This window comes from Oryx dammah, unplaced genomic scaffold (genome assembly GCF_014754425.2).
Source record: "Oryx dammah isolate SB20612 unplaced genomic scaffold, SCBI_Odam_1.1 HiC_scaffold_23, whole genome shotgun sequence".
NCBI lineage: Eukaryota > Metazoa > Chordata > Mammalia > Artiodactyla > Bovidae > Oryx > Oryx dammah.
Window position 1 is genome coordinate 90401654 of NW_024070207.1, and position 14119 is coordinate 90415772.

General features: G+C 39.1%; 1 protein-coding gene across 1 annotated transcript in view; it reads left to right on the forward strand.

The window, feature by feature from the left end:
- Positions 1-14119, forward strand: part of EFHC2 (EF-hand domain containing 2) — a 220788-nt gene that overhangs the window by 17293 nt on the left and 189376 nt on the right. The window contains exon 2 of the mRNA XM_040266147.1: positions 11441-11629. Coding sequence (XP_040122081.1) covers positions 11441-11629 — 189 coding nt within the window. The remainder of the gene's footprint in view (positions 1-11440; positions 11630-14119) is intronic.

Below are 14119 nucleotides of genomic sequence, written 5' to 3' on the forward strand. Positions count from 1 at the left end.
GAACAAAGCTAGTGGAGGTGATGGAATTTCAGTGGAGCTATTTCAAATCCTGAAAGATGATGCTGTGAACGTGCTGCACTCAATATGCCAGCAAATTTGGAAAACTCAGCAGTGGCCACAGGACTGGAAAAGGTCAGTTTTCATTCCAATCCCAAAGAAAGGCAATGCCAAAGAATGCTCAAACTACCGCACAATTGCACTCATCTCACACGCTAGTAAAGTAATGCTCAAAATTCTCCAAGCCAGGCTTCAGCAATACGTGAACCATGAAGTTCCTGATGTTCAAGCTGGTTTTAGAAAAGGTAGAGGAACCAGAGATCAAATTGCTAACATCCGCTGGATCATGGAAAAAGCAAGAGAGTTCCAGAAAAACATCTATTTCTGCTTTATTGACGATTCCAAAGCCTTTGCTTGTGTGGATCACAGTAAACTGTGGAAAATTCTGAAAGAGATGGGAATACCAGACCACCTGACTTGCCTCTTGAGAAACCTATATGCAGGTCAGGAAGCAACAGTTAGAACTGGACATGGAACAACAGAGTGGTTCCAAATAGGAAAAGGAGTACGTCAAGGCTGTATATTGTCACCCTGCTTATTTAGCTTCTATGCAGAGTACATCATGAGAAACGCTGGGCTGCAAGAAGCACAAGTTGGAATCAAGACTGCCAGGAGAAATATCAATAACCTCAGATATGCAGATGACATCACCCTTATGGCAGACGGTGAGAGGAACTAAAAGGCTTCTTGATGAAAGTGAAAGAGGAGAGTGAAAAAGTTGGCTTAAAGCTCAACATTCAGAAAACGAAAATCATGGCATCTGGTCCCATCACTTCATGGGAAATAGATGGGGAAACAGTGCAAACAGTGTCAGACTTTATTTTGGGGGGCTCTAAAATCACTGCAGATGGTGATTGCAGCCATGACATTAAAAGATGCTTACTCCTTGGAAGGAAAGTTATGACCAACCTAGATAGCATATTGAAAAGCAGAGAGAATACTTTGCCAACAAAGGTCCGTCTAGTCAAGGCTATTGTTTTTCCAGTAGTCATGTATGGATGTGAGAGTTGGACTGTGAAGAAAGCTGAGCACCAAAGAATTGATGCTTTTGAACTGTGGTGTTGGAGAAGACTCTTGAAAGTCCCTTGGATTGCCAGGAGATCCAACCAGTCCATTCTAAAGGAGATCAGTCCTGGGTGTTCTTTGGAAGGAATGATGCTAAAGCTGAAACTCCAGTACTTTGGCCACCTCATGTGAAGAGTTGACTCATTGGAAAAGACTCTGATGCTGGGAGGGATTGGGGGCAGGAGAAGAAAGGGGCGACCGAGGATGAGATGGCTGGATGGCATCACCGACTCGATGGACATGAGTTTGAGTGAACTCCTGGAGTTGGTGATGGACAGGGAGGCCTGGCGTGCTGCAATTCATGGGGTCACAGTCGGACACGACTGAGCGACTGAACTAAACTGAACTGAACTGAAGCAATTTAGCATGCATGCAGGTACTAATCAGCTACAATGAGCCAGTGATGTTAACTGACTTTGGTGGAAGTCTTTAGAATTCTTTTTATTGATTGGTGCTCTGAGTTTAATTATTTAGAGGAAAAAAAGCAGTGTTTTCTGAGGAAGGGCTGCACAACTTTCTAGATCCTACTGATTTAAGTTTATTTTTTCCTTTACTGATTTAAATACATTATTCAATATATAGAACCAACCTTATTGTTACATTGAGTTGATGGCTGAGAATCATGAGCACAACATTTTTCCAGGTTAGGTTTTGAAAGAGAAAAAAATTAGTTTAAAAATATTTGAAGTTTTCTTTGACATGACTTTTTAAAATTTTCACATTTTGGGTTTCTTTTTGAGTGATTTAGCTTTATTAATAAGTAATGATAGGTTTCATGCTCCTCTGGTCCTGAGCTCTACCCAAGGCAATTTTGTTATTATTTTCTCTGGGAGGTTTATAGGATTTGCTCAGTTACTTCTTTTTCTCTATAAAAATACAGAAAAGAGGAAAAGAGAAGATGAATTTCTAAAATAAATATGCTCTGAAGAGAGAGGTAAAAAAGAATCTATTCATGGAACAGAAACAAACTAGTCCCAAATCTAGTCAGACAGGACTACCTATGAATGATGTGTGTGTGTATGTGTGTGTGTGTGTGTTACCCCATGGACGGTGTACCCTGCCAGGCTCCTCTGTCCTTGGGACTTTTCAGGCAAGAATACTGGAGTGGGTTGCCATTTCCTCCTCCAGGGGATCTTCCTGACCCAGAGATTAAACCCACTTCTCTTGGGTATCCTGCATTGATGAGTGGATTCTTTATCACTGAGCCACCTGGGAAGTCCACCTAAGAATGACAGTTTTACATATACATTACCATATGTAAAATAGATAAACAGTGTGTTTGATGTATGATGCAAGGCACCCGAAGCCAGTGCTCTGTGACAACCTGAAGGGATAGGGTGAGGAGAGAGGTGGGAGGAGGGTTCAGGATGGAGGGGGACACATGTATCCTATGGCCAATTCATGTTGATGTATGGCAAAAACCATCCTGATATTGTAAAGTAATTATCCTCCAATTAAAATAAATAAATAAATGTAAAAATGAATGATAGTTTTAGGTAGTTTGGCATCAGATTTTCCACCAACCTCAAAAAGTAATTAGACAAGTAAGTTTTGTTGACATATATTAAAATATTTAATATTAACTGGCTCTCTTCAGGCCCTGAATTTTTAGTAACTTCTGGTGGCTGTAAGAGGGTATCTGCAGTACTCTCTAATACCTATGCTGCTTTTAAGAGATTGGATCTAGGTCCAATTGTCTGATCTGTTCCCTCCCTCCCACGTCATGGTGGTCGTTTTTGTTATTACATTTGTCAAAAGCGAAAGTGGTAATTCAAACCTGATGACTTAAGCAAGGGGAGATCTATTCCTTTTCTCTAAGAGCGCACACACAATGCAAGGCCTAATATTTGTGGGCTCAGGCATTGAGTTTTTATCCTGGATTCACTATTTATATTAGTTGACTGGCGTTGGGCAAATTACTTAAACTCTGTTCTTGAGTATCCCCATCTTTACTCAGAGATTTTTTTTCTGATAATTAACGCATGTACACCTGTGGTGGATTCATGTCAATCTATGCCAAAACCAATACAGAATTGTAAAGTAAAAATTAAAAATAAATAAACAAATAAATTAAAAAAAATAAAAAAATAAAAGAATCTATCACTTCTAAAGTACTTAGAGGACTGCTACACATGTCAGCTTTTGGCTATGAGAATGGTATTTACATGTGCAAAGATGCGCTTCTAACTAATGGTGGCACTAATGACCTGTCAGGTTCTTACCAAACACATTATTCTTCTTGCCTTGGTCATAGCAAGGTTGTCAAGTATCTGGGCTTTGGATGCAGTCTAGGTAGAAATGAAGAGACTCTGATGTGCTGGAGCTCTGAAAGAGATTATACATGCATAAACAACTCCCAATACTGGTGATTATAACCTGCTTCTTAGTTTGGGTTAGCTTTATGGTTTTTATGGTGGGCCTGGCAACTTATGATTATTTACTAATCAATTCAATCATGTGATAGACTGCTCTTCTAATCTCTAGCAACAGAGAAGGGGTGGTGGTACCAGTTATTAATGTGATGTGAAACATCAAGGAGAGTCTGGCTTTGGCTGCTACCTTTCTGGTGGTGGCACTGTAAGTGTGATGGGACCCAAGGAGTTGAGGTATCAAGGAACACTGGATTTGTGGATAATATGTTCCTGATGTTATCATTTGCTAAAACATTTGCCTAATCTCTTTACACTGAGATTGAGCACCATTTCACAGCTACCATGGCATAGGGCAGGTTGACAGCTGATCCTAAGAGATTGTAATGGCAAATCTCAAGCTTGTGTATATGTATGTGTATGTTGGGAGGGGCAAATATTTGAAACAGGTCCCTATGTACTTTTATATCATACCAAACAAATACTCCAAGCAATTAGTTTCTGAGCTATAGAATTTTGAATTGAAATTTCAAGTTAATATTCTGATAGTGCAGAAATAGAATTTTTGCATGCTGTGCTGATGAAAATAATGATGTCAATGGAAATTGACATCATTGAACTTAAGGAAGCATAGGTATATTGTTGTTGATTGGGGTTTGGATGTGTGAATTCACAACTCACAAATCAAGAGTTTTGGAAAGGATTTAGTAATAGTTCCTTTCATGTTAAAAGTATTCAAGAATCTTGTCTGGCTGACTTGATTTTACTTAGCAAAAGAGTTGAAAATATTTGACAATATCTAGCTAATAGTCTGCATAGAGAAATTGCTCATCAATTTAGCAGGAACTTGATTGAACTATGTTCTGAACTTTAGGCATTGTGATTTCTCTTCAGTTTTCATCTCACTGGTAGTTTACAGAAAAAGGCCCCCTTGTATGGTATACTTAGTCATTGTCACTAGCTGGACAGAAATGTACTGACAAGAGTTCATAGCACTTGTGTAGATGTATGGTGGGGGAAGCCCTTTGCTTCTTCCAGTCTCTTCTCTTTGCCTTGCTGCTGTGATGGTGACCAAGAAAGGGAAGGCCAGCCTTGCTGAGGGCTCTTCAGGCTCAATCCAGTGCTTTAGTTTCTTTCAGAAATTTCAGAAATGAGAAGCTCAGCCAATGCTGTTACATCCATATTTGGGAGCTGCAGCAATATATAGGCTAAGAAGCCAGGTGATAGAAGTACTTTGTTGTCCTTATTGCCTTTTCTGCTCTCCTTACCCCTTCCCAAGTGGAAGTGAGGCTGGCATGAAACTTGCAAGTCACCTCCCATGTCTCTTTCTTTCTTAACACACCCAATCACACATGTTGGTTTCTTTACCCAGTGTCTACTGTAGCAGTGCTTCTCCAAGTGTGGTGTGTATCTGTGACACTGAAAGTCTTTAGAAACTTCTGTAGCAAATTGACCTTGCCATGATATCTGAGGGTGTGATCAGTGAGCTTGTAAGTTTTTATGTATTTGTTTTCATTTCAAATGTTTATACTTGATTTTATTGTATTTTATAAAAGTATCAGTCTGAAATGATTTGGGAAAAGAAACAATCAAACTTGCCCTTCCTCAATGATAGTTTGAAGCTTCTGTCCCATATGATGCCCTTTCCTTCCCATTCCCATTGTATTTACCCTCTTCAGGCCTTTTTCTCTCACCTAGCAGCTAACCTCACCTGCGTGCTTCTCACTTCTCATTCGAATCCATCCTTTTTTTTTAATGCCAGGTGGAAAGAGGTGAATTAATTATATTCCTTCATTTATGACACAGTGCCACCATTGATTTGTGCAAGGTCTCTCTCTTGTTTTATGTATTTTTATTCCTTATCATTCCCAATCCCTAATCTCTTTCCCTTTCGACTTTATATAGGCTTCCATACAGATGCACATTTAAATGCAGAAGCACATTTGATGCACATTTAAAAAAATTAATTTTATTTTTGGCTGTGCTGGGTCCTTGTTGCTGTGTGCTGGCTTTCTCTAGTTGTGGCAGTCGGGGGCTACTCTTCATGGTGGTGCACAGGCTTCTCATTGCCGTGGCTTATCTTGTTGCAAAGCATAGGCTCTAGGCGCCCAGGTTTCAGTAATTTCAGCTCGAGTGGAGGCTCTAGGGTATGTGGCCTTCAGTAGTTGTGGCACACAGGCTTAGTAGTTGCGGCTTGTGGGCTCTAAAGCACAGGCTCAGTGGTTGTGGCATACAGGCTTAGTTGCTTCATGGCATGTGGGATCTTCCTGGATCAAGGATTGAACCTGTATCCCCTGCAATGGCAGGTGGATTCTTATCCACTGACCACCAGGGAAGTCATGATGTGCATTCTTGAATCTCTGTGTGTTCTTGCAAAATATGTAGCATTGTTTTTTTAAAAATGTGTAAATGATATAGTATGCTACAGATACCATTTTTCACCCAACAGTATGTTTTAAGAATCTATGTTGCTATATGTACATCCAGTGCTGTGTTGCTGCTAAGTCACTTCAGTCGTGTCCAACTCTGTGCAACCCCATAGACAGCAGCCCACCAGGCTCCTCTGTCCACAGGATTCTCCAGGCAAGAACACTGGAGTGGGTTGCCATTTCCTTCTCTCTCCAATGCTATGTGTCCTTCCCAAATCCATATGTTGAACCCTTATCCCTCAGTGTGATGGTGTTTAGAGATGAGGTCATTAGGTTTAGATGAGATCATGAGGATGGGGCCCCCATAATGAAATTCATACCCTTATGCGAAGAGACACCAGAGAGCTTGCTGTCTCTCTCACTGCCCTGTGAGGACACAGGGAGACATTGGCAGTCTTCAAGGCAAGAATAGAACCCTCACTGGGCAACTGAATTGGCCAGCACTCTTGTCTTAGACTTCCCAGGCTCCAGAACTGTGAGAAATTAGTTTGTTGTTTCAGCCACGACATCCACGGTCATTTATTACGACAGCCTACATACGTCTGGTTTATTGCTTCAAAGAAGTGAAATGAAATGAAGATCCACCATAGTGTACTTATCCATGAAGCCATATTTTCTTATCCATTTCATCAACATATTTATCGAGGTTGTCTCCGACTTTCCCAAAATACAGTATGTCCCCTATGTACAAACCTTCAGGTTGTGGGCTTTCAAAGATGTGAATGTGTGTTCTATCAACACTAGGCATGAGTGAAATTGTAGCTTAGACTTACAGACTTACTTTGTTGGACTTACAAATTGGACTTATGAATGTGCTCTTTGAATGGAACTTGTTTGTATGTAGATGACCTACTGTACCATTACACATTGTCATATATCTCCATTTATTGGCTACTGTGAGAATTTCTCTGAGATGCATATCCAGGAGTAAGATTCTTGAATCACAGGGAATACACATCCCTAGTTTTGCCAAGTAGTACCGCATTGCTTTCCAGAATGATAGTTAACTGTCCCATCAGCAGAGCTTTAGGGTTCCTGTTTCCCTCTTCTCCTGTCCTATTCATCCCATTTCTCCAGGCTCAAGACAGTATCCAGCTCCCTGAAGGACCTCAACACTATTACTCCAGCCCATCAGTTTATGGCTCAGGGTAGATAGACTTACCAGAGATTAGGGTCAATGAGCTTAGATTCAGATGCAGACTCCAGTATTTACCATATAACCATGGGTGTGCTAGTCAACTTGTCTCTGCCTCTGTAAAATGGCTGTAATAATGCCTATCACATAGTTTTGAGATGGCAAAATTAGGTAATGCATATAAAGATTCCCAGGTGGCAGAGTGATAAAGAATCTTCCTGCCAATTCAGGAGACTCAAGAGATGTGGGTTGGATCCCTGGGTCAGGAATATCCCCTGGAGTAGGAAATGGCAACTCACTCCAGTATTCTTGCCTGGAGAATCCCATGGACAGAGGAGCCTGGTGGGCTACAGTCCATGGGATTGCAAAGAGTTGGACATGACTAAGCGACATGCATGCATGCATATCTGGCACAAAGTTAGGAATATAGTAAATGTTTAACAAACATTTGTTGGTTTGACCTGAGATGAGTTTGTGATTACCCAAAATACTTGCTCTGAAAGAGGGACATTATTATAAAATTCACTGTTATTCCACCATTCATTTTAACCAACCCAGCTTTTGCTTTGCTATGGTGATTTGGGACTGACTTATGGTAAACTGAGTGTTGTGTATGAGTGTGTGTCAGAGGGGAGTGGCGTGGTGGTGGAGGTTGTGGCAATGGATTCTCTATGGGACAGAGCCAGGCTGCCAGTCACCATCCTAACCACTGCCTCTAGCTTTCCTCCAGCAGCCTTCTGCCTGCGTTGTTCGTCTTCCTGGGGCATCTGTGTGGCCCTGACTCTCCTGAGCAAGGCTACTCAAGCCCTTCCCTGTTCTTCCAGGCTGCCTTCACTATAAGAAAAAATGAGGTCTTATATTTTCCTTTTAATTTTAGGGTATTTAATTTTTATTAATATTAATTTGTCATTATTCTTCAGAGGCTAAGTCATGTCCAATTTTTTGCGACTCCATGGACTGCAGCACACCAGACCTCCTTGTCCTTCACTATCTCCCAGAGTTTGCTCAGACTTATTTCCATTGAGTCGATGATGCCATCCAACTATTTCATCCTCTGGCACCCCCTTCTCTTCCTGCCCTCAGTCTTTCCCAGCATTAGTGTGTCTTTTCCAATGAGTCGGCTCTTTGCATCAGGTGGCCAAAGTATTGGAGCTTCAGCATCAGTCCTTCCAATGAATATTCAGGGTTGATTTCCTTTAGGATTGACTAGTTTGATCTCTTTGCTGTCCAAGAGACTCTCAAGAGTCTTCTCCAGCACCACAGTTCGAAAGCATCAATTCTTCAGTGCTCAGCCTTCTTTATATAACATTATATTAGTTGCAGGTATAAAATGTAATGATTCCATCTTTGTATATATTGCAAAATGATCACAATAAGTCTGGTTAGCATCTACTATCACACAATAGCTACGAGGTTTTTTGTTTTCTGGTGATGAGAATTTTCCAGATTTATTCTATTTGACACTCTCAAATATATACCAATAGTACAGTATTAACTATAGTCACGATGCTGTGTATTACATCCCCATGACTTATTTATTTTATAATTGAACGTTTGTACATTTTGATCACCTTCACCCATTTTGCCCACCCCCACCCTCCACCTCTGGCAACCACCAATCAGTTCTCTGAATCTATGAGCTTGTTTATTTTTTATTCTTTTTAAGATTCCACATATAGGTGCAATCATATGATACTTGTTTTTCTCTGTCTGACATTTCACTTAGTGTTATGCCCTTAGGGTTCATCCATGTTGCTGCAGGTGGCAGGTTTTCATTCTTTTTTATGGCTGAATAATATAATAATATTAATTCGTCTGTCAGTAGCCACTTTAGGTCGTTTCTCTTTTGGCTATTGTAAATAATGCTACATGGACATGGGGTGTACATATCTTTTCAAGTTAGTATTTTTAGTTTCTTTGAATAAATACCCAGAAGTAGAATTGCTGAGGCATGTGGTAGTTCTATTTTTAATTTTTAAAGGAACTTCCATACTATTTTCCATAGTGGCTACACCAATATATATTCTCCCCACCAGTGCACAAGGGTTCCCTTCTCTCCACATCCTTGCCAACAGTTGTTATTTCTTACCTTTTTGACAAAATAGCCATCCTAACAGCTGTGAGGTGGTATCTCATTATGGACTTGATTTGCATTTCCTTGATGATTAGTGAGGTTGCACATCTTCTTATGTACCTGCTGGCCAGTTGAATATCTTCTTTGGAAAAATATGTGTTCACATCCTCTGTCCATTTTTTAATCAGATTTTTTGTTATTGAGTTGTATGAGTTCTTTTTATATTTTGGATATTAATTCCTTTTCATGTATATTATTTGCAAACATTTTATCCCATTTCATAGGTTGCCTTAAAACAAAGTATTTTTGAACTTCCTTTCATACTTCCTGCCAATGCATCATGCTTTGCAAGAGGCTACTGCCCTGAATCTACATAATCCTGGCAAAGTATTCAAGTTCAAGCAGCAAATTCAGGATACTTGTTACCTCTGGAGAGGGAGACAAGGAGCATGAACTCTGAGGGAGGGCTTATATTTATTTTTTAAATATTTTATTTTTATTGGAGTATAATTGATTTACAAGATTGTGTTACTTTCAGGTACAAAGCAAAGTGATTCAGTTTTACATATATGGTGGGCTTCCTAGGTGGCTTAGTGGTAAAGAGTCCACCTGCCAATGTAGGAGATGCAAGAGATGTGGGTTTGATCCCTGGGTTGGGAAGATCCCCTGGAGGAGAAGATGACAATCTTCTCCAGTATTCTTGCCTGGAAAATTCCATGGACAGAGGAGCCTGGTGGGCTACAGTCCATTGGGTCACAAAGGGTTGAATATGACTGAGCAGACACACACACACATACACACACACACACATATAGCAAAGTGATTCAGTTATACATATATGATACATATGTTCATTCTTTTCTATATTCTTTTCTCATATAGGTTACTGCAGAATATCAAGTAGAGTTCCCTGTGTTATACAGTAGGTCCTTGTTGGTTATCTGTCATATATATAGTAGTGTGTTCATCCACAAATAATCGTATGATATCACTCATATGTGGAATCTGATTTTTAAAAAAACATACAAATGAATTCATTTACAAAACAGAAGCAGACTTACAGATATTGAAATCAGGAACTTGGGATGAGAGAGAGTTTTAATTGTATCTGAAATGTTCTATTTTTTCTACAGGGCTGTGGTGTATCTGGATGTTCATAATATGATATATGATACAACAAATATATTAATATATCACATATAAATACCATGTGATATTTATTATATGTCATGTATTATCATGGATATTATATTAATTTGAATTTGCTGCTTATCATTTGTATGCTTATATTATCCATAAATAACCCTGTATTTTTGAATATTTTCAACTTTATATATAAGATGAAGTGCAAATTTTGTGTCCTACTACCTTTTTTTTGGTTGACAGTTTTTGAAATTTGTCCATATTGATGCATATAATTTTAGACCTCTGTATTTATATTCCATTTTATAAAGAGAACACAATTGAGGTATCTTTTCTGCTACTGATAGACATTTAGATTGTTTCCTACTTTTCACTCTTACTAACACTGCTGTAACAAATAATCTGATTTATAGCTCCCCATGTAAGGGACAGAAGATATTTAGAAGTAGACATGCTAGGTGTCTGGGCAAGCATATACCTTTCAGTTTGCTAGGTATCACCATATCTTTCTTCAGATTGATTTTTCTGCTTTACTTTTCTACTAGCAGTGCATGCACATTGGTGTTGGCCCACATCTTTGCCAATCCTTGGAAGCATTATCTGGGCTTTGCCCTTTCTGCTCAGATCCTCAGAAAAGATGTGAGGGGGAAGTGGGGAAGAGGGAGGGCAAGGTTCTACAATTAGGAGGAGAATGTCAGCTCTGACAAATTTCCTGTGACACTTACTTTAATGAAGAAAAGATTTTATTCTCCATTTTGATGAAGATAATATTTCAATTTCTGTGGGAAAACTGTTACATTTTTTACTCTGAAGTAGAGAAGTTTCTTTTTTTCCCGTTTGCATTCTTGGCAAATAAACGGAATAGACCAATTAGCAAGTTAATGTCCTAAATGTTCACTTGCAGTAACAGTTATTTTGAAATGTTTTAAATAGCATGGAGCATTGGGTTTGTTCTTATTGCTTTTCAAGGTTTTGAATTTGTTAAAATGAATTGAATTTAAAATGAGGCACAAGTTTATGGTGAAGATTGATCATAATTATTTGCCACTCTAATTTGCATTTTGTAATGGGAAAAATAAATGATGGGAAATGTGTTTACCTTAAAAAAAAAAAAGAAAAGGCAGAAAGAATAACTTTGGCCATTTTGGGTTGTCTCTTGTGTTCACAGATGGGAAAAGAGAAATTCCACAAATCTCAACACTGGGGCTTTTGCAACAATGTTAGGATGCTGGTGAGTGAACATAAACCAGGAATAGGTGGAGAACTGCTTCTCGGACAGAATATAAAGCCAAAATACAGTGTATTTCCTAAAGGAATGGGAATTGAATCACCATCTTGGTTGGCTTTCGATAAACAGGTAAGTCACGTGACATTGGGAAACACACAGTCTTAAAATGTTACATGTACCTAAATATTAAGTAGATTTGACAACATGAGTCCTCAATGTAAATGTTCATCTGAAATGACATAAAAGTACTCTAAACAAAGAAAAGTTATCCCTGATTCTGTTTCTGACCAGGCACATTGGTCACAGGATGCCTAATGTTCATCACCTTTCATGATGAATGCTTATCAACCATTCTCTTATCTCCTGTCCTGGACAGGATAGTGTCCTTCTATAGACAGTAAGGGTCTAGTCAGACTGCCACTTTTGCTTAGCGATTGTCATTCACTACAGAATTTTGTGTGATTCTGAATGCGCCATTGAATGCAACAGGAAAATGCCTTCTTGTCTTTTCTCCATACTAATTATGGTTCCCCATCCTTGAGGACCAAGGGTGACAGGGCCAGAATTGTAGAAGTGAAGGAAAGAGGTGCCATTATTAGACAACAGTCTGAAGTTTTTGTGATGTGTGTTTGTGTGCATAACACATGCACATATACTGGGGTATTTACAATTGAAGTAGGCAGTCCATTTGAATATCTAAAAAGGGACTAAGAGCAAAGGGGAGAAAACCCAAATTGGCCAGTTGTTTCTCACAAGGCAGCTGTGTGGATATGCTCTGTTTTATCACACAGCCCTGTGTCACCATGGCCCCATGGTCTGTTTTCTGAGAATTTGTTATTCAATTATTTAGGTCCTATAAATAGAAACTAACTCAGGACTAAAGAATTCAAACATTAGTATGCTAAACTTACCAGGTAGTTTTTAGCAGCCTTAACATGGGGACTGGTTGGCAATGCTTTGATTCCAATTAAAATGTCTTCAGATTTGGCAGAAGTGACATATTCCATGTCATCCAAGTTAAGGTCAATCAGAGCACTCACTTCTTTTGAAGTCCAGTTCTGACACTTATGGAGATTTAACAGACCATGGGAAAGCTTCTTTCTTAGGAAGCCTTCTCTACTTTGAATGTGGACCAATATTTCGCTCTCTCTCTTTTTAAAATTTATTTATTTGGCTGTGTGGGATCTTCATTGCATCATGTGGGATCTTGCACAGACTTTCTAGAGGTGGTGTGTGAGCTCAGAAGTTATAGCACGTGGGCTTAGTTGCTCTGTAGCATGTGGGATCTTAGTTCCCCAACCAGGGATTGAACCCTTGTCCCTGGCATTGGCAGGCAGATTCTTAACCTCTGGACCCAACCACCAGTGAAGTCCTCAATATTTCTCTTTTTTGGATTATTTTTAGTATATACCTTGCTTAATGCTGGACCTAAGGTTCAGAGACACTTTCTGGGCTGACTTACTTGAGTGGCTCATGCATGGTTTCCTGTTAATATGAATCTTATAGATGTTTGCACATCATCATTCTAGAATATTTAATTTGCAAGCATCAAAGAAAAGGTTCTATTTTTATTTATGTCAAAAAGAGTGTATTGAGAATAGTTTAATCCACCAACTAATAAATAATGTAGGCCACAAGACATTAAACTATTTTCTTGCATTTAAAGTTGAAAATTCATTTTATTTCATGTTTTTCTCAATATTTAATATGTGCTTTTGAGTCTATTTTACAGTCTTTTAATTACTTATAAAATTCTGTAGAATATTTCATGAAGTTGGAATAATTTTAGCCTCAAACTACTTGAGAAAATGAAGAGCTTGCTCATTTCAGGCCTAACTAAATGCAACATAATTCAGTTATTTTGTTGGTCAACTTCAATTAAATATTCACTGAGCTTTAAATGAGACACTAAAACTATGAAATATTTACATGCTCTGATGAGATTGTGAACTACAGATTGGATCCTGGTTAATACCCAGAGCAAATTATAAAGCCCTTTTGGCATTTGTGGCTTAACAAAACAAGTCAACACCTGTTAATTGTTTTTCTTGAAAATGAGATACTTTCAACTTGAATCAGTTTTTCCAACAGCTTTTAATCATAGCAATATATCTAGGGCTACATTCTCAAAGAATATAAGGTAGAAATAAAGGCAGATTTTTGGAAAGTGCATCATAATTAATATCTGTAGTAAGAGCTCTTGATCCTCCCCACCCCAACGGGCACCCCACCCCCCACAGCTAGTGCAGCAAGTGCTTTGGCTAACAACTCATTCCTATCACCCTCGATGGAGTGTTGTCTTGGCCAGTGGACATTGCATCACCCAGAGAGTTCACCTGGGAGGTTATCATGGCCACTTACTTCAGCATAGGATGGGGTAGCAAATGGCTGACTGATTTGTCAATGGTGAAAGGCTGAGCTTCTTTAACATGGAACGATTCTGTGTCACGCTTGATTTAGGCTCATGGCCCCTTATGCATTACAAAAGTAAAGTGTTAGTTGCTTAGCTTTGTCTAACTCTTTGCGACCCCATAGATTGTAGCCCACCAGTCCCCTCTGTATATGGAATTCTCCAGACAAGAATACTGGAGTTGGTTGCCATGCCTTCCTGCAGGGGAT